The sequence below is a fragment of the Cervus elaphus genome, chromosome 8, assembly GCF_910594005.1.
Source record: "Cervus elaphus chromosome 8, mCerEla1.1, whole genome shotgun sequence".
NCBI lineage: Eukaryota > Metazoa > Chordata > Mammalia > Artiodactyla > Cervidae > Cervus > Cervus elaphus.
Window position 1 is genome coordinate 16,460,690 of NC_057822.1, and position 24,787 is coordinate 16,485,476.

Consider the following 24,787-nt stretch of genomic DNA (forward strand, 5'->3'; position numbering starts at 1 on the left):
ACGGCCCAATGCAGCCAAATAAATAAATAAATTTTAAAATGCACTGAACTATATATGTCAGGCCCATGCATTTCACTGTTCGTAAACTACAATACCTAAAAAAATAAAAGCATCTAATCCAATGATTAACACATAGGAGATGCTTAATAAATGACTGAGACTGCACTTGTTGTGTCTGGTAGGGCTTTGTGGCTCAGAACAGAGAGCTGGTGGGTGAAGCAAGGGAACAAGCAGAGTTCCTGGTGGTCACAGGGTGAAGAGGGATACTAGAGAGAATGATAACATTTAACTGGGGGGCAGAGACAGACCAGTCCACAGAGGAGAAGGTGAAGGAGTGGCCTGGGAGGCAGAACTGGACAGTCCACAAGGGAAGAGAGTTTCACGGAGGGTGTGGTCAGCAGCGCCCAGGCTCCTGGGGAACCAGTCAGACACACCTGGGCTTGTCTATTGTCAGGAGGGCTGCATTTTATGTCTCTCTGTCTCCTAGACTGACCTCTTCCCCATCCTGCACCCTGTCCCAAAGTAATGGCCAGAGGAGGAAGAACACAGTCAAGTGCAAGCAGAGAGATAAACCCTAAAACACCAAAGGTCAGGATCACCACCAACCAGCTGACCACTGCCAACATCTAACCTTTTTGCCAGTGGAGAGAGACAAATGATTCATTCAGGCTCTCCATCTTTTTTTTTTTTTTCCTCTAGAGTTTACTCTTGCAAATGATTAACTGTTCAAATATTGAAAGATCTTTTAATTCTCACTTGCTCTCTTTTATCTCTAGCTCAGTTGTTACTTGGGGGTTAAGAAATCACAAATTCCTTCTCTGTAATTAGGAAGATTATTGGGGGAAGAGTTTTTAGCAGAAAAATTTCTCAGTAAGAAATTTCACTTCTTTTAAATATATATTTTTATGTGTGTATGTGTGTGCTAAGTTGCTTCAGTCCTGTCCAACTCTTTGCCTATGGACCATAGCCCGCCAGGCTCCTCTATCCATGGGATTCCCCAGGCAAAAATACTGGAACAGGTTGCCATGCAATCCTCCAGGGGATCTTCCCGACCCAGGGATCGAACCTCAGTCTTTGACATCTGCATTGACAGGCAGGTTCTGAACCACTAGCACCACCTGGGAAGTCCATATATTTTTATACTTATTATTAAATGTATATTTAAAAGAAGTGAAATTTATTTTATTAAAATAAGTGAAATACATAAACTATAATGTTTAAGTTTTGACTAATGTAAAATGTAAATTATAGGAATAATAAAATCATAAAAATAATATTTTATCATGAAAGTCATAACATGTCATTTCAGATAATCCAGGCCAAATAAAAATGCCAAGCCAGACGTAAAGGGTAAGAGAGCAGGTACTTGTATATCAGCCAGGAATGTGAAAATGAGAACATGAATGTGTGCAAATAGCAGAGAAATAAGGAATGCCCGTTCCTGCCAGCTCGCTGAGATTAGAGACCATCATAAAGACAATCACACAGAAGACTGTATTTGTATGCAGTGTTGAAGGGAAGAAAAGGATGGATCACATGCAGATTCCTTGTTAGGTAAAGGTTTGGAGGTGTGTCCAGTCCCAAGTTTGGGGTGATTTTGCAACCCAGGTGTGGGGTGCTGTCTGGAGCCAAACCACCCAGACCAGCTGCTCACTGGCTATGCCACTGGGCAAGGGATTTAACCTCTAAACCTCATTTCACCAGCAGCAAAATGGGCACAACCATAGCAACAGCTTTGGGGGCCTTTCAGGAATGAAATAGATAAAGCCCCCATCAGGGCCTATGACATGCACCAAATACCATCCAGTCCAAGTAATTTCTAACTCTCCTTTCACGCTCAGCAGGTCAGCTCTCTACAGTGTTCTAGTTTGTTCCGACCCAAACAGTCCACATTTACATCACTAGGGGTCTTCACAAGAAATTTCTCTTGGGAAATATAAACAGAACTTCCCTGGCGGTCCAGTGGTTAAGGATACACGGATCTGATACCTGCTCCCAGAAGATCCCACATGCCTTGGAGCAACTAAGCCCTCGAGTCACAAGTACTGAGCCCACGGGCTGCAAGTAGGGAGTAGCCCCACACTCTTCACAACTAGAGAAAAGCCCATGCAGCAACAAAGACTCAGCACAGCTAAAATAATCAACTAATTAAAAAAAATATATAAACATGTGTGTCAGGTGCATATGAATAACCTCTTTTAGCTATGGAAGTTATATAGGTTCTCTGAAGAAAACTGATAAACTAAACAAAGATCCCCTGGAGAAGGGAAAGGCTACCCACGCCAGTATTCTGGCCTGGAGAATTTCATGGACCATACAGTCCATGGGGTTGCAAAGAGTGGGACACAACTGAGCGACTTTCACTTTTTCACAAACAAAGGAAAAGAATTAAAATTATCCACAAGCCCCTATACTCAGACATAAAAAAAACTGGACATTTTGAGATATGCCCTCCCTTTATGGGCACTGTTTACATAACTGACATCATATTGATAATATAAGACTGTTGTTTTTCAACTAAACCCTATGACCATTTGAATGTGTCAATAAAATCTTTATAAACACAATTTTAATAATAATAATAGCTAACATTTTTCCTATATTTGCTATGTGCCAGGCACTGTTCTAAATATTTTACCTGTGTCAGCTCTTTTAATTCTCATAATGGTCTTATGAATTTGGTACTAAAACAATACCCACTTTGCCACTGAGAGAATAAGTCATAAGCCCAACGATACACCATAAGGTACTGGGAAGTTGCAGAGGCAAGATTCAAACACAGCCCCGGGCTCATCAGCTCCCGATTCACCCTCTGCCTCTGTGCTGACTTAACCAGACCCCCCTTAACCATGCCCGGCATTTAGATGTTTCCTACTTTCCACTATGATCAGGAATGCAGTGATGAATATTTTGATACATGAACCTTTGTTCGTGTTCTTGTATGGAGCTCCAGAAGTAGAATTCCTGGGCAAAGAATGTTAATATTTTTTAGGACCGTTATACATATTGCTAAATTGCTTTCTGAAAAGCTGTATAAGGACTTCCCTGGGGGTCCAGTGTTCGGGACTCTGCTTCCAAAGTAGGGGCCCAGGTTAAATCCCTGGCTGGAGAACTAGATCTCACATGCTGCAACTAAAGATCCCGTGTCTGCAACTAAGACCTGGCACAAACAAATAAATATTTAGAAGATATACATAAGTAAAAATGCTGTATCAATTTATCCTGTCCATTTTGAATTTTGAAAGGCCCACACATCATGGAGGCCACGGAATACAGCAAGCAGGCCCACCAACCGTAAGGGACAATTGCTGCAGTTGGAGCTGATGAACACTTGACATGGCTTTCCTACAATGTGTTCATTTCCCAGGGTGGCAGCCAGACTCTGAGCATCCCCAGGCTCCTCTGAGCGAGGGGCACGCAGGCAGATGACCTCTCGGTCCTGCCAACAAACAGATGCGCTCGTGTGAGACTGATTCAGCAGTGGGCCATGTGAAGAATCAGGCACACGGGGACACACATCTTTGGGACAGTTGGCTGGGGTGGCATCCGGCCTCCGGGGACAGCAGGGCTGAGTTTCCGGCATGGCTACGAGCATGGCCTGGGGGCGGGGTGCAAGGCACAGCGAGCTATCTCTGGAGCAGCCCCGAGGGGGTGGGTGGGCATTCCTCCAGGCTCCGTGGCTTCTAAGCCCAGCTCCCTGGGCTCTCCCGGAGACCCTGGGAGCCTTCACAACTGACCGAGCATCTGGTCTGCTCCAGCCCAGGGTGCCATGTCTGGCTGAGGTTTAGATCCCACGGAGGAGGTCTGACGCCAACAATTTCCTGGACACAAGAAGGCCTTGGAGTTGGCATTAGGGCGGCCCTCTTGATCCCATCTGCTCTCCAGCCCCAGACCTTGAAGGGATCTTAAATTTCAAATAGGCCTCAGGGCACACATATATCTTTCTCTCTTTTTTTTTTTTGGCATTAAGACCACCATAGTAGCATTTGGTACTAATATAATTTTTATGTATTCTTTGTCATTTCCCACAAGCACACAAATGTTTTACACAGTTGCAAAAACAGAGTTATTGTAATAATAATGTCATATTCTTCTTTTATTCCCCATTACACAATAAAAAGTTTCCATACTGTCTCATACTGCTTTTTCTAATTATCATCTTCAGTAGCTACTAATACTGTGAGCAAAAGAACCATAATTTCATGAGCAGGCATTACCAGACATTTACATTCTGTTTTTTCACTATTACAAAAGTCCTGGAATGAGCAACTTCATGTGCAGAACTCTTCTCTGCACTGATAGAGGAAAATGAATGAATCCAAAACATGGAAGTTTTCGTAATTTTTCACATATACTTCCAAACTTCCTTCCAGAACGACTGTGCTGACACGCATTGCAAATACTGGCCTGATCTGAACATCAGCCCTGCCACCTCCTCCAGGCTTTGTGTGTGAGCAGATGCTAAGGTGGGTAGATTACGGATGACATTCTCCCCACCGTCTGGTGTCCTTTATTACTGTTACATGCAAAAAGGATGTAATACTCTTTATCAACCTAAAAACTCAACGATAAGTGAAATGAGGGGAGATCGTGGGGTTTTAGAAAAACCGTGTTGAAGCTATAACCTCCCTTAGAGGCCTCTCTTCTAAGTAAATGGGCAACTGCTTAGAGGATGTGTCCAAAAGAGTTTTCCGTTTGCTTAGGACCTGGATCCTGGTTAAAATGCCAGAGGGAAGCTTATGCTACTTACACCTTTACCTAATCGGTCTAAGCTTTCTGTCTTTCTTTTTATTATTTATTTGGCCGAGCTGGCTCTGTACTGAGGTATGCAGGATCTATTAGCAGGTCAGATTCAGTTCCCTGTTCAGGGATTGAACCCTGGACCTCTGCACTGGGAGCGTGGGAGTCTTAGCCACTGGACCACCAGGGAAGTTCCCTACATTTTCTTTTTAAAGTTAAAAATTCACAGGGTGTGTAGAAACTTATGTCAGAAACTATAAAGGACAATATTAATAGATTTAACTATAGATAAAGCTGCCATATGACCAAAATCCCATAACTAAAAGACAAATGAAAAGTTAGGGAAATATTTGTAATACATGTCAAAAGATGCTTCCTTGGTGGCTCAGATGGTAACGTGTCTTGTCTGCAATGTGGGAGACGTGGGTTTGATCCCTGGGTCGGGAAGATCCCCTGGAGAAGGAAATGGCAACCCACTTCAGTACTCTTGCATGGAAAATCCCATGGATGGAGGAGCTTGGTAGGCTACAGTCCATGGGGTCACAAAGAGTCGACACGACTGAGCAACTTCACTATGATGATGATATTAAAAGCTTAATAGCCCTAATTTCCCTGTGACTTCTCTGATCTAGAGGTGACTTAGAAGTGAGTGGCAGCCAGGCTCCAAGATGACCCCACCTGCTAGAATTCATACTCCTGAGTGTCCCCCCAACACTGTTCCTGGGCTGGTCAATGTAGTGGGAATTCCTAATAATGTACTTTCACAGTCTTGAGAAATTCCACAGAAATAGTATCTGGGAAAACAGCATATATTAAGAAACTATGTTAATGACTATTGTTCATGTTTTTCTTAGAATAATCGCCTTGTGACAGACCCCAAGGCCAGACCCAGAAGGGAGTATGGCCGGGATCATGAGAGCATGGACCTTGGAACACCAGGTTGGCGTCAGGCATGAATGCCACCTAAGCACTTGCTGGTTGTTCCCGAGACTAGCCCAGAAGGGGATGAACGTGAACGTGAAGTCATTCAGTCATGTCCAACTCTTTGCGACCCCATGGACTGTAGCCTACCAGTCCTCTGTCCATGGGATTTTCCAGGCAAGAATACTGGAGTGGGTTGCCATTTCCTTCTCCAGGAGATCTTCCCGACCCAAGGATTGAACCTGGGTCTCCCGCATTGTAGACAGACACTTTACCGTCTGAGCCACCAGGGAAGTCTTTGGGGTAAAAACAAGATCTAGACTATGTCAGTGTAGTGTCTTGAGAAAGATAAGATCAAAGAAAGTCTTGTAGTCTGCAATTAGGAATAAAAGCTGGACTCAGAGTGGACTCTGCACCTCAGTCCAATAGTGGCTGCAGGTCACCTGACCCATTGCACCAGATTTTGTGTTCTGTCTTCATTCTTGTCGCTTGCACCCGGGACCATTAGGGCAACAAATGGCGCCCAACATGGGGCGGGAGGGAATGACCGCTATGAGTAAAAGTAAAACTACAGCGATGCAGAACCTGGGACGGTTAAGAGGCCTCTGAAAATTCCCGCTGGTAAGTCCTTCAGGCATTTAATCAGGGTTAAAATGGGAAATGTTCAGAGTGCAGAACACCATCGCCCGTATATTTGTTTATTAAGACAGCTCTTAAAAGTGGGAGGAGCTTCTATTAGTGAAGGGCGATTATTAGAACTGTTGCAAGCAGTGGATAAATATTGCTGCTGGCTCCTGTCAAGAGAGACCTTAGATTTGAAAGTTTGGGTAAAGGTTGGAGCCGAGTTTAAAAAAAGATCATGAAAAAGGAACTCTGCTCCCTGTTTCTATTTGGAATACGTGGGCATTAATTAAGTCAATACTGGAACCTTTGCAGATTTCTGATTCTTTTGATGAAAGTGATGACTCTTTTGAAAAACCAGAATATGTAAAGCATAGGGAAATGGGTAAGCCACCTTCGAAACCTGTTTCCTCAGCTCCTGAGGAAAATGATGAGGGATTTTTTTCCTCTGCCTCCTCCCCAGGTCCTCCACTTCCACAGGGGACAACTGGATTATTGTTAGGAAGATTGGGGCTGACTTCCCGGGGAGTTCAAATTCATACACTGGAGTTACAGACAGTTATTACGAAGGAGAATTGAAGGTTATGGCTTCTACCACTCTTCCCTGGAAGGTTTCTAAACGGGATAGAACTGCTCAGCTTCCCTCATAGCTCAGTTGGTAAAGAATCTGCCTGCAAGGCAGGAAGTATTCTTGGGCTTCCCTTGTGGCTCAGCTGGTAAAGAATCCGCCTGCAATGTGGGAGACCTGGGTCCGATCCCTGGATTGGGAAGATCTCCTGGAGAAGGGAAAGGCTACCCACTCCAGTATTCTGGCCTGGAGAATTCCATGGACTGTATAGTCCATGGGGTTGCAAAGAGTCAGACATGACTAAGCGACTTTCACTTCACTGTGTGGGTATAGATATTCAGACAAAAAGCAGGGCTCTGGCGGATTTGGAAGCACAGGCAAGGCTGGTATTTTTCTCACTGAAAAGATCTTGGAATCCAGACCCACTTGTCAAATCAATATACGTGGCAAAAAACGTTGAAGGTTCAATAGATGCTGGAGCCGAGGTTTCTATCATCAGCTCTATGTATTGGCCTAAAGCATGGCCAACTAGGCCTGCTCCAATATCTATTGTAGGTCTAGGACAGGCACAAGGACTAAAGCAAAGCACTATGGTATTGTCTTGTTCAGCGCCTGATAAACAACCAGGCACTATCCAAACTTATATGGCAGATATACCTGTCAATCTATGGGGTCGCGATCTCTGGGAACAATGGCATGCTGAGATACATATTCCTCCAAATCAATAGATTGAGGCCAATTGCCAAATTGTGTTCAATCAAGGTAATACACCATGAATGGGACTGGGCAAAATTGAACAAGGAAGAATTTATTCTTTGACTACTCAAGATTTCAAACCGCCCCCTTTTCATTAGTGGCCACTGCTCGTATTAATTTTCCTCCACCCACACCCACACCTCTTAACTAGAAAACTGATCCACCTGTGTGGACAGAGCCATGGCCTCTAAAACAAGAAAAATTGGAGGCTTTACATGAATTAGTTAATGAACAATTTAGCAAAGGACATATTATTGAGTCCTTTAGCACTTGGAATTCTCTGGTGTTCATTATACAAAAGAAATCTGGTAAATGGAGAATGCTTACTGATCTGAGAGCTGTTAATGCTATTATTGTTCCAATGGGTGCTTTACAGCCTGCTCTACCTAATCCTAATATGATTCCAAGAAATTGGCATTTGTTTGTTATTGACCTTAAAGATTGTTTTTTCACTATTCCTTTACACTCTGATGAGTGTAAAGAGTCACCTTTTCAGTTCATTCCATTAATTTAAAGGAGCCACATAAAAGATTTCAATGGACTGTATTACCTCAATTAATTAAATTAATTAATTAACAGTCCCAGTATTTGTCAAAATTTTGCACCCCGTGCAACAATGATTCCCTTATGCATATGTCATTCATTATATGGATATATTATGTGCCTTACCTGATATTGATAGCCTATAGGAATTGTTTTTAAAACTAAAGGAATGCTTGGAATGTGCTGGCTTGTATTTGGCTCCTGATAAACTAGAATACACTGAACCTTCTCAGTGCTTAGGAAATACAGTTACCCATACTACAATCAAACCACAAAAGGTGCAAATAAGCAGAGACTCAATTAAAACTCTATATGATTTACAAAAATTACTAGGAGATATTAACTGGATTTGACCTAAGTTAGGGATTTCAACTTATCCTTTATCCCATTTATTCTCTCTATTAAGAGGAAATCCAGAACTTAATAGCTCCTGACAGCTAACTCCTGAGGCTGAGAAAGAACTAGCAATTATCGAACAAGCAGTACAGAACTGCCAAATAGACAGAATAGACCCTTTTGAGTGAGAAGGCAATGGCACCCCACTCCAGTACTCTTGATTGGAAAATCCCAAGGATGGAGGAGCCTGGTGGGCTGCAGTCCACGAGGTCACTTGAAGAGTCAGACACGACTGAGCGACTTCACTTTCACTTTCACGCACTGGAAAAGGAAATGGCAACCCACTTCAGTGTTCCCGCCTGGAGAATCCCAGGGATGGGGGAGCCTGGTGGGCTGCTGTCTATGGGGTCGCACAGAGTTGGACATGACTGAAGTGACTCAGCAGCAGCAGCAGATCCTTTAGCCTCTCCAGTTGTTCGTCTTCCCTACCCCTTATGCCCCTACTGGGTTGATTATGCAAACTCCTTTAATAGTTGAATGGATATTCTTACCTAATTCACAAACAAAATCTATTACCCCTTATTTAGATATGATAACCACTATAATTCTAAGGAAATCCACTCCAGTATTTTTGCCTGGAAAATCCCACGGACTGAGGATCCTGGTAGGCTACAGTCCATGGGGTCGCAAAGAGTCGGACACGACTGAGCGACTTCACTATAATTCTAAAAGGAAAAGAGCGTGTTCAACAACTTACTGGACATGATCCCTGCCTTATTTGCACTACACTAATCTCCAAAGAATTAAAACAGTCTCTTCAAAATTCACTATCTTGGCAACTAGCTTTAGCTGATTATATTGGACAGATCAACAACCACTATCCTGATTTACCTATCTTGCAGTTTTTAAAACAAACAAGATGGATTTTGCCTAAAATTACTAGTGTCAACCCCATTCCCTCTGCTTCTTTCATTTTTACAGATGGCACTACCTGAGGAAAAGCAGGATATACAAGCACGTTTATGCTAGTTATTGAAACACCTGGATATTCCATACCACAAGCAGAAATTCTGGCTATTACACATGCATTACAAAATATTCCCCAAGCAATTAATATCTTACCTGATTCTCAATATTCTGCACATATCACTAAACATATAGAAACAGCAACTATTAAGGATACTATCCCATCCACATTATATACACTTTTTACAAATTTACAACAAGTGATTAGACACCGACAACTTCCATTCTACATTACTCATATTCAGGCTCATACTAATTTACCAGGGCCCTTAACAGAAAGAAATGCTCAAGCTGATGCCATTTTATTTCCAGCCTTTACAGAGTCATCAGCCTTTCATGATCTGATACATTGTAATTCAAAATGTTTAAAAACCAAGTCTCATATCACTTCGGCTTAAGCTAAACAGATTGTGCAGACTTGTCCTACATGCCAGACGGTTGCAATAACCACATCTCCAAAAGAAGCCTTGGGAGTTTCGCCAGGTGATTCAGAAACACCCCTTTGGATTCCCTCGTGTCATCTGAAACCATATTATATCCCACGGGAGAGGCGCTTCGCATGAGATGTAGAGCCCCAGTAATGAGTTTTGAAGGCTTGAATCTGAGACAGACAAATATAACGATTCCCCTCCTGTCAACGCATCAGAACAAGATCCCCACTTGGGGACAAATTAAAAGGTTAACACAGAAATCAGAGGAGATCTTAGAAGATGAAGGGAAAGTTGTCACTCCTAACAGTCTGGCTGTTGCCATGTTTGCTCTTATCACCACCACAGTGAGTATACCCCCTAGCAACAGCTGAATCTAAAAATTATACTTATTGGGCAAACATACCTAACCACCCACTACTAAAACCCGTTGATTGGGGGGATTCTATGATCCCCGCTTATGTTAATGATTCTTCCTGGATACCAGGACCTGAAGATACATGTCTTCCTCTTTTTAAACAAGAAAAAAGGACTCCCTTCAGTGTTACTTATGGGTATGAATCCTGGCCATGTGTGTAGGACTGGTTATAGGATGTCTTAAATTATCTATGCAAGCCAGGCTGTCCACTAATTCTTTAAATCATAACTATCCTAAGGTTCAGCTACATCTTCTCTCTGGTCTGAGTTTTGCTTGTAACGACTCAGAACCCAATAATGACACCAAATCGGACAGACCTTTAGGCGAACATCGTGAGCTGTGGACTGAAAAACAAGATCATATTCAGTGGAATAACTGCTGAGGGACTGAGGGAGTAATTTTGATTAATGGTTCCTATGGAATTGTATGGGACTGGTCCCCTACAGGGTATGCAGTCTCTAATTGCTCTCATCAAAATCAGTCCTGCAATCCTCACAAAAGGCTGCATTGGCAGGTGTGTAAAGTCTTTAACCATACCAATATTCCCACTCATTCAGATCATCCAATTATATGACATGGTAGTGGCATGTCACCCCCCTTCCCACAATTAGATCAAGGAAGAGGGCAAGAAGGGATTTGGAAATTGGCCTTAAGTCTTAAAAAATTCCAAATTTGGGATGGACATTATTCCAATAAAACTAATTATTCACTGACATTTAACACCAGTACAAACTGGACATTTTATGTTCATGCTTGTGTGAGAGATCTTTATGTGCTCTTGAACAATTTCTATCAGTGAAAGTGTACAAGCACTTTCTTGCCAGCACTGCAAATTATATACCTGCTTAAATTCTTTATAATTCTCATCACTCATTTGTTATACTAAGAAGGAGATTGGGAATATGGCTTCCAGTAAATCAAACCAGACCTTGGGAAGGCTCCCCTGAAACACATGCTCTTTTAAAGGTTATAAACAAAGTACTTCAGTGTTCCAAGAGGTTTACTGGGCCACTTGTAGCAGCTATTATGGGAATTATTGCTATAGCCACAACCAAGGCAGTAGCCGGGATGGCACCGCATCAAACTATACAAACAACCACACTGGTAAGTACGGCACCAAAATGCAAATCCTGCCTGGAGAAGTCAAACCCACATAGACCAAGAGATTAATGAGTGATTGACTGATTTAGAAAATGCAGTTCTTCTACTAGGGGACGAAGTGCAAAATTTCAAATTCATCTTAAGTGTGACTGGAGTATCTCTTCATTTTGTGTCACACCTCATAAGTAGCATCAAAGTGCATATACTTGGGATCAATTATCTAAACATTTGAGAGTACACGTTTGTGATCTCCTTAGATATTTCCCAATTACAGGCTTCTATTACTAATATACAGAATGCTCACTTACAACTACTCCCAGAAACTGATTTATTTTAAGAAATTTAGGAAAGCTTACATAAACTTAACCCCATGATGTGGATTAAAACTTTAGGAGGAGGATTGCTTGGTACCATAATATCAGGATGTCTATTTTTGACTATCTTGTGTCTAGTCCTTAAATGCATGAGAGAAACTATCTGAGAATTGATGAAGAAAGAAGTTGCTTGGTTGGCGTATCTACTCCTACAAAAACAAAAACGGGGAGAAGTAGTGGGAATTCCTAACAATGTACTTTCACAGCTTTGAGAAATTCCACAGAAGCAGAATCTCGGAAAACAGCATATATTAAGAAACTGAGGGATTATCAGTTAATGATTATTGTTTATGTTTTTCTTAGAATAATATCCTTGTTACAAACCCCAAGGCCAGACCTAGAAGGGAGTATAGCTAGGATCATGAAAGCATGGACCATGGAACATCGAGTTGGAGTCAGGCCTGAATGCTGCCTAAACACTTGCTGATTGCTCCTGAGACCAGGCCAGAAGGGAACATCCAGGGGTAAAAACAAGAATATCTAGACTATGTCAGTATAGTGTTTTGAGAAAGATAAGATCAAAGAAAGTCTGCAATTAGGAACAAAAGCTGGACTCAGAGTGAACTCTGCATCTCAGTCCAATAGAGGTTTCAGGTCCCCTGACCCATTGCACCAGATTTCGTGTTCTGTCTTCATTCTCATTGCTTGCTCCCGGACCATTAGGGCCACAGGTCAATGTAACCACTTCTTTATATATATATATAATTAAATTTATTTATTTTTAATTGAAGGATAGCTGCTCCACAACATTGTGTTGGTTTCTGCCAAACATCAACATGAATCAGCTATAGGTAGAGCTACGTCCCCTCACTCTTGAACGTCCCTCCCACCTCCCTCCCCACCTCGCTTCTCCAGGTTGTCACAGAGCCCTGATTTGAGTTCCCTGAGTCATGCAGCAAATTCCCCGTGGCTGTCTCTCTCACACATGGCAGTGTGGATGTCTCCATGCTACTCTCTCCATACGTCCCAAGGAGACTGTGGCTGCTGTCTGGTGCACTCTCTGTCTCTCTAGGATCCCTCAGGGGGTAAGCCAGCTGCCGTGTAGAGACAAGCCCTGTGGAGAGGCCACTGGCTGGGAAAGGAGGTCCTCGGACAATAGCCAATGCGACAATGGGCTTAAAAGCAGATCCTCTGCCCTCGGCTGCCTGAGCTGAATCGAAGGACAGACTCTTGGCCAGTACCACGCAGCTAATGTGCTCCCCAACTTCTGTCCTCTAGAAACTGTGAGGCATTAATTTTTCAAAAAACGTTAAACTTTGGGATAGTTTTTTTTTTTTTTTTGGGATAGTTTTTTACGAAGTAATAGAAAACTAATACAATTGTGCTATTTAATTTCCAAACATTTGGGGGCTTCCCATCCCCAGATGCTGTATTACTATGGTTATGCTTTTTCATCATTGTCTATTCAGCCCTTTTTCTGCTCATTACCTCTCCCCTCTCCTCCTGGGGCTCCAGTGACAGGCATGTGACACCTCTGGATATTGACCTCCCTGGATACAGGGCTCTGAGGCTGTCCCTTTCTCCACCTCTTTTCTCTCTGGCCTGGATGATCTCCAAGGGCTGCCCCTCTGTGTCCCACAAGAGTGAGTCTCTCTGCCCCACTTGGTCTCCTTTCTCCACCAGCCCCCACCCCCATACTTTCTCAACCCCTGGGCCCTGGATGTCTGGCCTTTGTGCTTTCGGACTCCATGTCACCTCCATTCTCTCCTTTTCTTCAACCTACGTGCTTTCTTCCTTGTCTTCTGCCTTGGCTGACAATCTCTCTCATTCACCTGAATGACCATAATGCGGAATTTAACAAAAAGTTTATTTTCCCTTGGTCTGTATTGAAATAGCAGATTTTTTTTTTTTTTCTTTAAAAGCGGTAGGTAATTCAGTTTCATTGTTTACTGTGACCACACAGAATAGACTTTAAGTAAGTTTTTGTTTCTGGCATAATTGCTGATGTAATTGTAGCTGACCCATTAGAAGATTTAGCAATTCTTCTAAGTAAGCAAAGCCAAGTGGAAGAGCATGCTTCATTGATCTCAAACTGAATTTAGCCTGTGTTCTGACAGTGGAAACATATTTAACCCCTTCATCCTAAGCATTTAACATGCACACAATTAACCTGGTTTCACGCGTCATAAGAAAAAAGGACAAAACTCCAGTAGGTTTTGATTAGATCTAGAAACATCTGTCATCACAAAAGAAGATGCTAATCACCTGAGGTTTGTTTTATGTTTCCAATGCAAGCACTAATGTAAACACATTAAATACTCAATTCACTCTTTTCCAACCAGCCAGTTGGATCATCTTCATCAGCACCTCTGTCCCACTTGGTTGCTACCAGATGCCTGTGGATTACAGGAGTGTGCGAGTGCCCCGGGTCTCGCTGCCACGATTTCTCCAGGAGACCTGTACATGAATCTGAGTGATGATTTGTCCAATTCCATCATTTTCTTGCTAAGCTTCTCCTGCTATGAAATCCATCAGCATTCCCAAAGCCCCCAATTAAAATGTCACTAAAATTTTTAGAAAGGTCTACAACTTTCCAAAAAATAAATCTGCTAGAACTTCAACCCTGAATATTCATTGGAAGGACTGAGGCCAAAGCTGAAGTGCCAATACTTTGGCCACCTGATGTGAAGAGCCGACTCACTGGAAAAAACCTTGATGCTGGGAAAGATTGAAAGCACAAGGAGATGAGAGCAGCAGAGGATGAGGTGGGTTAGATAGCATCACCGACTCAATGGACGTGAACTTGAGCAAACTCTGGGAGACAGTGGAGGACAGGAAGTCTGGCATGCTGCAGCCCATGGGGTCATAAAGAATCAGACATGGCTTAGCAACTGAATAACAACAAAGGAACTTCTGATGCTGTAGTTCTTAATTCTGTCAGCTGAGATCCCTTGAGAATCTGATAAAAACCACAAACTCTGCTCCCAGAGAACGGCAAATATGTATTTGGGATACAATTCCAGGGAGTTTAGAAACCCTTCGTAGCCCTCCCCTGAGGCCCAACTGGGAGGCCCTTGCGCTAACAGCCTCTGAACGTGGCGCTGACAGATGGTGACTGACCCCACGAGCACATATGCTTACCATTGCTCTAGCTTCCTCACGGATGGATGGAATGGAAAGGATGCTGTACAGAGCTCCATTCACATACGGCTGTATCTTTAAGGGGAGAAAACAAACAGTCATGTGCAAGTTCTCAAACATCATACAACTCAACTATCACACACCACCCTGGAGAGCAGCCTGGCTGGTGAGGAGAGTGACCACTGCCATCTTCACAGGCCCTTGAGCTCCAAATGACAGACATCTCCGCTGGCATGTTGCAGGACAAAGGTTATGACTGAGAGTTCAAAGCAGAGCACGCACCATTCCCTCCCACAGCTTACTCCCGCTACCTTTCACTGTTTAATTGATATCATCCTGACCACTCAGGTTAGAACCCCTGGAGGCATCCTTGATTCCTCTCTTCTTCCTCTCCAATGCTGAGTCTACAAGTCATCTTTGATGGGAACCCTTCCTGTCCACGTGCACTGCCACAATCCTTGTTCAGATGTCATTGCCCATGACCTGGGCTACATCGAATCTCCAAAAGGATCTCTCCGCCTTTACATTCACCCTTTTATCCAACCATCAAATCATTGCTCCAAAAGGATCTCTCCGCCTTTACGTTCACCCTTTTATCCAACCATCAAATCATTGCTGAGAGTCTAAAACTTGGGCCATATTAATCCCTCTCCCAACCTCGGAAACCTTCCATAAAACTCCCTGCGTGCGTGCTCAGTTGCTTCAAGTCGTGTCCGACTCTTTGCAACCCCATGGACTGTAAACCCACCAGGCTCCTCTGTCCATGGGATTCTCCAGGTGAGGATACTGGAGTGGGCTGCAAATGCCCTCCTCCAGGGGATCTTCCCGACCCAGGGATTGAACCCACATCTCCTGCATTGAGGCAGATTCTTTACCGCTGAGGCACTGCGGAAGCCCCCTAGAAATGCCCTGGGAAGTTCTAACTCCTGATTAGAGAACACAGGGCCCTTCGAGGTTTGGCTTCCATACAGTCTTCCTCGGCTTCTCCCTTCCTGCTACTTGAAATGCACACTGCATAGGTTCCACACTACTTAACGGACTACCGGATACACACAGCAACTGGGGCATGCCCTGGGCTGGTCCTAACAGCTCACCTTGCTGGGGATGCTCTTCCCACATATGTCTCTCTGAAAAGTAACCCTTTCCTGAGCGCCCAGAGAGCTCTGCCCTGCTTCCTGTACATCCCTCCACTTCTGTGCTGGACTCAGTGTATTTTAAGATTTATATTTATGTCTCCCCTATGAGCTCTTCAAGGACAGGACCCAAGTCTTACTCACACAGGTAACCCTACCATTAGGCCAGACAGGACTTGATAAATGAGCCCTCCCTTTGGAGTGGACTGTATGCAATGCTCTCTCCATACCATGGGTGGGGGGGAGGACTCATTTCCCACCACCCTTTTCTAGCACTGGATTTATTATCACTTTTCATTTCTGCTAATATAACAGGTAAGAGAGGGCATTGTATAGTTGTCTTTATTTTCATTTCCCTGATGACTAGCAGAAACTGAACATCTTTTCATGTTTATAGTAAATCATCAAGATTTACTATTCTGTAAACTATTCTTTTACATACTTTATCTTTTTTTCCTATTTTTCTCTGTTTGACTCTTACTTATCAATGTATAGGAGTTCTTCACACGTAAAGTATATAAAACTTTTGTCACATGTGATGCAAATCTCTTCCCATATGATTATATGATTGAAGTTCATATATTCAACTATGGGTATCTTTTTCTTTATGGCTTCTGGATTTTGTTTTTCAAGACCATGACTATCTCATAAGGACACGTGTGTGAGAATTTTGTTTATGTAGGAAATACATTTCTAGGCTCCAATATATTTTATATATATATATTTATTTATTATTATTAACCCTGAACATTCATTGGCTGAATGCCAGTATTTTGGCCACTTGAGGCAAAGAGCTGACTCATTGGAAAAGACCCTAATGCTGGGAAAGACTGAAGGCAGGAGGAGAAGGGGATGATAGAGGATGAGATTGTTGGATAGCATCACTGACTTAATGGATATGAGTTTGAGTAAACTCTGGGAAATGGTGAAGGACAGGGAAGCCTGGCTTGCAGGTCACAAAGAGTTGGACATCACTGAGCAAATGAATAACCATATATATATATGGATTTCCTGCTCATTTTCAAAGCAAATGCTTTGGCAAGAGTTAATGACAAGACTTGAATCCTTTGGTCTATTCAGTTTTCAGAGCTGACATAGTTCCAACACTTAGAACCAAACTTTACTGTTAGGTGACAAGATATAATTCCCACTGGTTTCAACTGCCTGAGTTGAATAAAATGGAGAAGAGAGTTCACTCTGGTCTAGAAGTAGCTAAGAGATCGCTGATTTTAAAATATAAAGGCACGGTAGGCACTGTAAGGGTTTCCCTAACAGCGCAGTTGTTAAACAATCTGCTTGCAATGCAGGAGACCCTGGTTCACTTCCTGGGTGGGGAAGATCTGCTGGAGAAGGGAAAAGCTACTCACTCTAGTATTCTTGGGCTTCCCTTGTGGCTCAGCTGGTAAAGAATCTGCCTGCAATGCAAGAGCCCTGGGTTCGATTTCTGGATTGGGAAGATCCCCTGGAGAAGGGAAAGGTTACCTACTCCAGTATTCTGGCCTGGAGAATTCATGGACTGCATAGTCCATAGGGTCACACAGTCTAACACGACTGAGCGATTTTCACTTTCAGGCATTGTAAAGATGAATAAGCCTCCACTCGCTAAAGCAGTCCAGGTCACTCAGCTGCCGGGGTGCTGGGGGAACATGAGATATGAAAGGAATGGCCAGGATGGGAGCTGTCTGAAATGGGAACAGATGTGGGAAGACCGAGGGCTTCTCTCTGACCCAGTGGGAACCGGTGTCCCTGCGGAGACAGCCCTGTGCCTGAGCTAGGGAGGGCAGAGCTCTGCGGAGATTTGGCTTCAGGTGCAAAGTGATGCCGTGGTTTCTGCAAAGGCATTTGTAGCAAGCAGGTGAGAGAAGAACTGCACTGTGTGTTAGCTCATCCAGACCTCTGTTCCATTTAAAAAGGGCTTGAACCCTACACGCTAGAAAACCTCCCCTGAGGGGCTGAGGAGGACACAGGTGAGGGTAGAAGCGAGGACGGCCACCCTGCAGGACAACCTGGCAGGACCCTGACATACAGGGTGAGCAGTGACCAGTGTCTACACCCCAGGGACGCTCTGGCCTGGGTCCTCAAGGGCCAAGGGTGGAGATGTCCCCCGAGGATGCAAAGTGGGGGGCACCCCTGGGGGCTGGACGAGTGAAACGGAAGGGCTGCCAACAGGGGGCTGTTGTGCGGTCGCGAGAGTGAAGGCTCTCAACGGACAGAGAGCAACGGAGAAAGGACCTAAAGACGCCGGGAGAAGAGTAAGAAAAGACTGAAATGGAGAGGGCACTGCTATTTATACTAATTAATCACGCCCACAATATTAAATACATTATCAGGCTATATACACGTCCAGGGACATACATTAAACCCAGTAGAGGAGCGCCATCGTGGAAGGGAGGGGTGAAGAGGTGGGGAGAGGAGGAGGAGGAAAAAAATAACACCCAAGAGGGAGCGGCACAGGCCAGTGATGGCGGCTGTGCTCACACACCGGAAACCGGAAGCCACCTCCTGCTCCGGGTTCCAAAATTTGATAGAAAGCTCTGGCACAGCTTATACAGATATTTGGAGGAAGGTGATGAGGTAAGTACCCCGGGCCAGCCCTCCCATGAGCCCGGGGCCAGCGGCGCTGACTGAGTACCTCGTGGTTTTCATGGCCGAGCAGATCTGAAAGGACTTTCAGCACCAGGCCCGCCACCTTGGCACACATATTCTTCCCTTTAGGAGAAAAACAGCAAAACAGAACAGGTCACGTCTAAACTCAGAGGCACAAGTCAGGCAGATTTAAAAACGAATCTCGGTTCCTCTGCTTATGAGCTGGGTGATCTTGGGTGAGGCCCTGTTTCTCCCTCCGGGGTCCCTTGGAAATCATTAGGGTCCACCTCAAAAGGCGATGTAGAGGTTAAGTAGCTCAGTACAGGGCAACATGCTCCCAGTGTCCAGGAAGCGGTGGTTCTTAGCATTTGGGCAGAGCACAGAGCCGCTCACTACAGGAATCGCACTCCTCCCAAGTGCACACACCATCACAGAAAAACCTAGAGCTGTCGCAGTGGTTCCAAACATCATCACCGCAATCACTGAGGATAAACTGGTGATAATCAAGAAAAGCTGATTATAACCTGATAAATGCATTCAAGCTAGGAAATTTGCATATGCTATTTTTCAAAAGAGAACTCTGAAAGAAGTCCTTTAGTCAGTCAACAACACACAGGAGGTTCAGATTCCACAGCGTCTGAGGGGGAAGGTGCTATTTATCCAGGTATCCTTCTCCCAACACTGGGACTGCTCAGGGCAGCTCTTCGAAGGAGGCTTCTTCCATTTCAGGGAACAGATCATTTAAGTGGGGTGGAATCTGTCCGAGAGCAAAAATCACTCCCTTTATTGATCAAGACATAAATGACCTGAGATGTCACATGGGAATTCCCATCTCTAGGAGATGGAATGGAAAAGGCGACTGTGATTAAGAGCAGGGAGTCTGGGTTAAACGTCACTGCTGTGCCGTAACGTCAGATTAATGTCACAACTTAATCCCATAGAATCCTGGGAACATACTTCTCTGTCTTCAGATAAAACAAGTCATAATTCTTCATTTCCTACCTTTGAATAATGTAAAAAAGAGGGGGAAAAATATAATGTAATTCAATTTCCTCTTAACATATATATTGCATATAATTGAGTAACATAAACTATTCTTTCTAAGGCCAGAGTGGCATGTTGGCTTTAGGGATTCAATAGCTTTACACCTAGTTGGACATGCTTTACACTCTGTTTTGAGTTTTTCTAAGAGGGAAAAATGAAAGGCAACCCAGAGCCGGAGGAGGGGAGCAGGGCTGTGAGACCTGCGCTCCTGAGGCAGAGGTTCATGAGCAGGGCCACCGAGTACTCGAGCGTGTAGTCAGACAGGCAGTCAGGCTCCTTCAAGATGTCAATCAGCCAGATGATGAGGCCATCTTGAATCATCGCTGTCTGCAGTGGGCGCCTAGAATGAGATAGCCGACAGGTGATTAAAGCCAGTAAGAAACCTTCCATGTAAGAGAACACAGTAGTATGAATGCATATCAGAAAAGGAACTTTATAGAGGTTATGGACTTGAAGGACTGTTTTACTTTTAGGCCTATACAACTGAAACTACAGCAATAAATTCCTTTTCTTCTTCTTTTGACCACATCACGTGGTTTGTGGGATCTCCGTTCCCTAACCAGGGGTTGAATACATACCCTCTCAGCAGTGAAAGCACAGAGTCTTAACCACAGGATCTCCAAGGAATTCCCAACAATAAACTCTTTACCTTTCAGGGGTATCATTAAACGGTTAAAGAAAAATAAGGCAGCAAGGAGACTTCCTACTTTGAAAGTTTCTATTTCAATTTTTAGAATTAGCAGAGTATCACCTCAAAGTGAAGCGCGTGAAGTCGCTCAGTCGTGTCTGACTCTTCGTAACCCCATGGACTGTAGCCCACCAGGCTCCTCCATCCATGGGATTCTCCAGGCAAGAACACTGGAGTGGGTTGCCATTTCCTTCTCCAGGGGATCTTCCCAACCCAGGGATCGAATCCAGGGTCTCATGAGTTGTAGGCAGACGCTTTACTGTCTGAGCCACCAGGGAAGTCCTCACCTCAAATACTTCAAAAATATTTATTGACAGCTTTTGGTGTACTTAACACAGGAAACAGAGTCACAGAAATAGTTCACCAACAAGCAGATTTTTACTTAAAATCTAGTCTGTACAATCCAGCACAGGCACGCTGAGCTATGTAAAAATACAGAGATACAAAAAAGAACATAAAACCAGCTTAATACCATTTTGATTCAGATCTCTACAGAGTAAGGGTAGTTTAATAACCTGATAATACAATTTATATGGAATTATTTTCCACCCAAAGTCCTAGTGTAAAATCTCACAGTACCAATGTACTATCACACTGTTATGGTGGATATCATCATGTCAGCCTTAAGAACTGACTAAGTACTACAATAACTATAGTTATTAAATTTCTTCAAATTTTTCAAATACTGTCAACATTAAGCTAAATTATCTCCGTAAACAAACAGAATTATGTTCCTGTGATCTAATGAAGTAATAACTCTGCAGATCATTTGTAATTCTTAATTCATACAGGTAGAAAAATAAACTTTCATTAGCAGGGACCTAGCAAAGAGAACTTTGCCAGGTCTACATATCTACAGCCATAACTATAGCTTTCCCCCTACAGAACATATATATACTCAGAGTATGTAATTTTTCAGTTGTTAGGTTATTAGTGTGTGTGCTAAGTCGCCTAAATCATGTCTGATTCTCTACAACCCTGTGAACTGTAGCTCACCAGGCTCCACTGTCCATGGGATTCTCCAGGCAAGAATATTGGGGTAGGCAGCCATTTCCTCCTCCAGGGGATCTTCCTGACCCAGGGATCAAATCCGTGTCTCTTAATGTCTCCTGCATTATTGGCAGGCAGGTTCTTTATCACTAGCGCCACCTGGGAAGCCCAGGTTATTAGAGTCAGTCAAATATTGACCACATCTGATGGAAGAAAATGTGCTCACAAGAGGACTGACAGAAAAAGTTAGGGACTCAAGGTAATAAAATTCTTAACTGTCAAATAAAAAGTCAGGTGTCATCAGGGAATATAGATGCTGGACGAATTAGCATAGGACCCAGTAATTCCACTCCTAGATACCTACCCAGGAGAAAAGAAAATAAAGACTTGTATGCAAATATTCATAGCAGCACTACACATAATAGGCAAAAAGTAGAAGCAAGTAAGGTATCATCAAGTGATGAATACGTAGGCAAAATGTGGTCTATCCATGTAATGGCCTATCACTGGGCAACACAAAGGAATAAAGTGCTGATACATGCTATCTCTGTATGAACCTCCAAAGCAGTATGCCAAGTGAAAGAAGCCAGTCATAAAAGAACACACCAGTAGAGGTAAATCTACAGAAAACAGAGTGGTGGCTGCCCAGGTGAGGAATAGAAATGAAAAGTGACTGCAAACAGGCATGAAGTTCCTTTTGGTGATGATGGAAATGTTCTAAAATTAGACTGTGGTAACAGTTGTACCACTCTGTAAATATACCAAAAATCATTGACATGTATACTTAAAATGGGTAAATTCCATGGTATGTAAAGTACACCTTGGGCTTCCCAGGTGGCTTAGTGGTAAAGAATCTGCCTGCCAATGCAGGAGACTCGGATTCAATCCCTGGGTCGGGAAGATTCCCGGGAGGAGGGCGTGGCAACCCACTCCAGTATTCTTGCCTGGAGAATCCCATGGACAGAGGAGCCTGGTGGGCTACAGTCCATGGGGTTGCAAAGAGACAGACATGACCAAGCAACAACAACAAAGTACATCTTAACAATGCTGTCAACTAAAACAAAACAAAATAAAAAAGCTTTTGGAGGACATCAGTTCTGCTTCAAGAAGAGGTGTCTGATTTTTAAATTTCTAATGTGGAGCAGTTGCATGTCATGAGGGGGTCCAGGCTGAGACCACAGGGTGGCTGGCTGAGATGAATGGACAAGTAACCAGGAAGCTCCACCCTGACTTCCAAAGGGCAACTGACCCCACTGACCGTGCTTGTGGATTTATATGCCTGTCTCCCACAATGAACTCTGAGCATTCAACAGGCTGAGGCTCTATCGGGTTTTATTCCTGTGTTTATTTCCAAATCTTGCATGTGGCTTAAGACACAATCTATTATCTAGCATCTGGTCAGCATGAGATAACATTCATTGGGAGAATACAATGGTGCTTTAACATGTAAGAGCACGATGTGAGAGTTGACCATAAAGGGCTGAGTGCTGAAGAACTGATGCTTTCGAACTGTGGAGAATACTCTTGAGAGTCCCTTGGACAGCAAGGAGATCCAATCAGTCAATCCTAAAGGAAATCAACCCTGAATATTCATTGGAAGGACTGATGCTGAAGCTGAAGCTCCAATACTTTGGACACTCGATGTGAAGAGCTGACTCATTGGAAAAGACACTGATGCTGGGAAAGATTGAGGGCAGGAGGAGAAGTAGGCATCAGTGGATAAGATGGTTGGATGTCATCACCAACTCAATGGACATAGTTTGAGCAGACTCTGGGAGATGGTGAAGATCAGGGAAGTCTGGTGTGCTGCAGTCCATGGGGTCACAGAGTCAGACATGACTGAATGACTGAGCAACAACAACAAAGGATGGTTTAGGGGATTCAAGATAAGCTTTCTAGTTGGAAAATCACCCAATCTCTTCTAAGTATTCACTGAAAAATATCACCCATCCCTTAGATTGTCACTAGGAACAAATAAGCACAAAACAGTGGCTAAGAACCCCACAAGGTGATCTCATGGGAGCCACTGTGACCTATTGCACGGTCAGTACCTGAGGCTGAACTTCTGCAGGGCCCCGAGAACATTCTCTCTGGTGATGACATCCTTGTCTTCCTCCTTCAGCCTTTCCTCCAGCATCCGCAGTACCTTTGTGCTCTGGGCGAGGTAGCGGCGACCTAGTAATATGACCAGAGATGAACAAGTAAGAGAATTCATCTTGTGTTAAGTTTCTGCTCTGAAGCCACTTTCTATGAAAACTGTGCATATAACACATGTAGAGTTTGGGATTCCTTGGTGGCTCAGTGGTAAAGAATCTGTCTGCCAATGCAGGAGATGTGGGTTTGATCCCTGTGTTGGAAAGATCCTCTGGAGAAGGAAATGGCAACCCGCTCCAGTATTCTTGCCTGGGAAATCCCAGGGACAGGGAAGCCTGGCGGGCTAGTTGGTGGGGTTGCAAAGAGTCAGACACCACTTAGCGACTAAACAACAGCAGCAACAAGAATTCAGGTGGTTTTATGTTTTAGAAAACTTACTAAAGCATATTTCATCTGCAAGTTGGTTTCATTCAATCAACTAATGAATAGAAAACCACTTTTTCTGTCATCTGAACATGATTCATCACTGTGTTCTTGTGGGGAGCACTGTCTTTTATTTACCCATGATCTTGAGCCCAAAAGTCAGATCACAAGGGGATGATGGATCTGTGTGTTATGAGCCCTTTAGTCTTAACATTAGAGGCAGCCAAGTAGTACTTTCTGGACACACCCATGGCCTGGAGAAGTTAGGAACCACACCAGGGACCCTATTATAAGCCTTGAATTGTCACTAGCCTGTGATAAACTTGTATCTTGATACAGATGACATTAATTTCAGACATAAATTTCAACAATATTATATGAATGGTCTCTGGCAATTACTCTGGCTAATCATAAAATGTTTGCTAAACAGATGGAAGAACAAACAAATGAGAAAATTTTTGGAGTATCACATAGTCACAATCTAAAACTCCCTTCATTCATATTAAAAAGAGCTCAAACAAATGAGAATTTATGGAAGATAATGGCATTTTGTAAAATCACTTTGAATTCTGTTATGGCGGCATTTTAGTTTTGGAATTTTCATATCTTCTTGATTTAAGAGGCTTAGTCTTTTACAAGAAATGGTACAGTGCTTATTGGAGTCACTTTAATTATTTCAACCACCTTATTTTGCCTTAAGCAGAAAATGGCAGAGAATGCATTACCTGCTATTTTGAGAGCAATCTAAAAAGTACTATGTTACGATACCAGAAAGCTTATAAAACAAAACCAGAGGCTGACAAAATTAACTCCAAAACCATGAAAATTTGTTCTGACATAAACCACAACCATGGGACAACAGCTAACTTTCACAAAAGACTTTAGAGGCATTAAACAGTAATACATTGAGGAAACG

The 24,787-nt window shown here is 43.4% G+C and overlaps 1 protein-coding gene across 2 annotated transcripts in view; it reads right to left on the reverse strand.

Annotated features, from left to right (window-relative positions):
* ARMC9 (armadillo repeat containing 9) overlaps positions 1 to 24,787 on the reverse strand; it is a 171,376-nt gene that overhangs the window by 87,966 nt on the left and 58,623 nt on the right. For both annotated transcript variants that reach the window (XM_043909702.1, XM_043909703.1), the window contains exons 14-17: positions 23,406 to 23,529; positions 19,877 to 20,016; positions 18,679 to 18,755; positions 14,914 to 14,988 (exon numbers count right to left, since the gene is read on the reverse strand). In XM_043909702.1, coding sequence (XP_043765637.1) covers positions 14,914 to 14,988; positions 18,679 to 18,755; positions 19,877 to 20,016; positions 23,406 to 23,529 — 416 coding nt within the window. The remainder of the gene's footprint in view (positions 1 to 14,913; positions 14,989 to 18,678; positions 18,756 to 19,876; positions 20,017 to 23,405; positions 23,530 to 24,787) is intronic.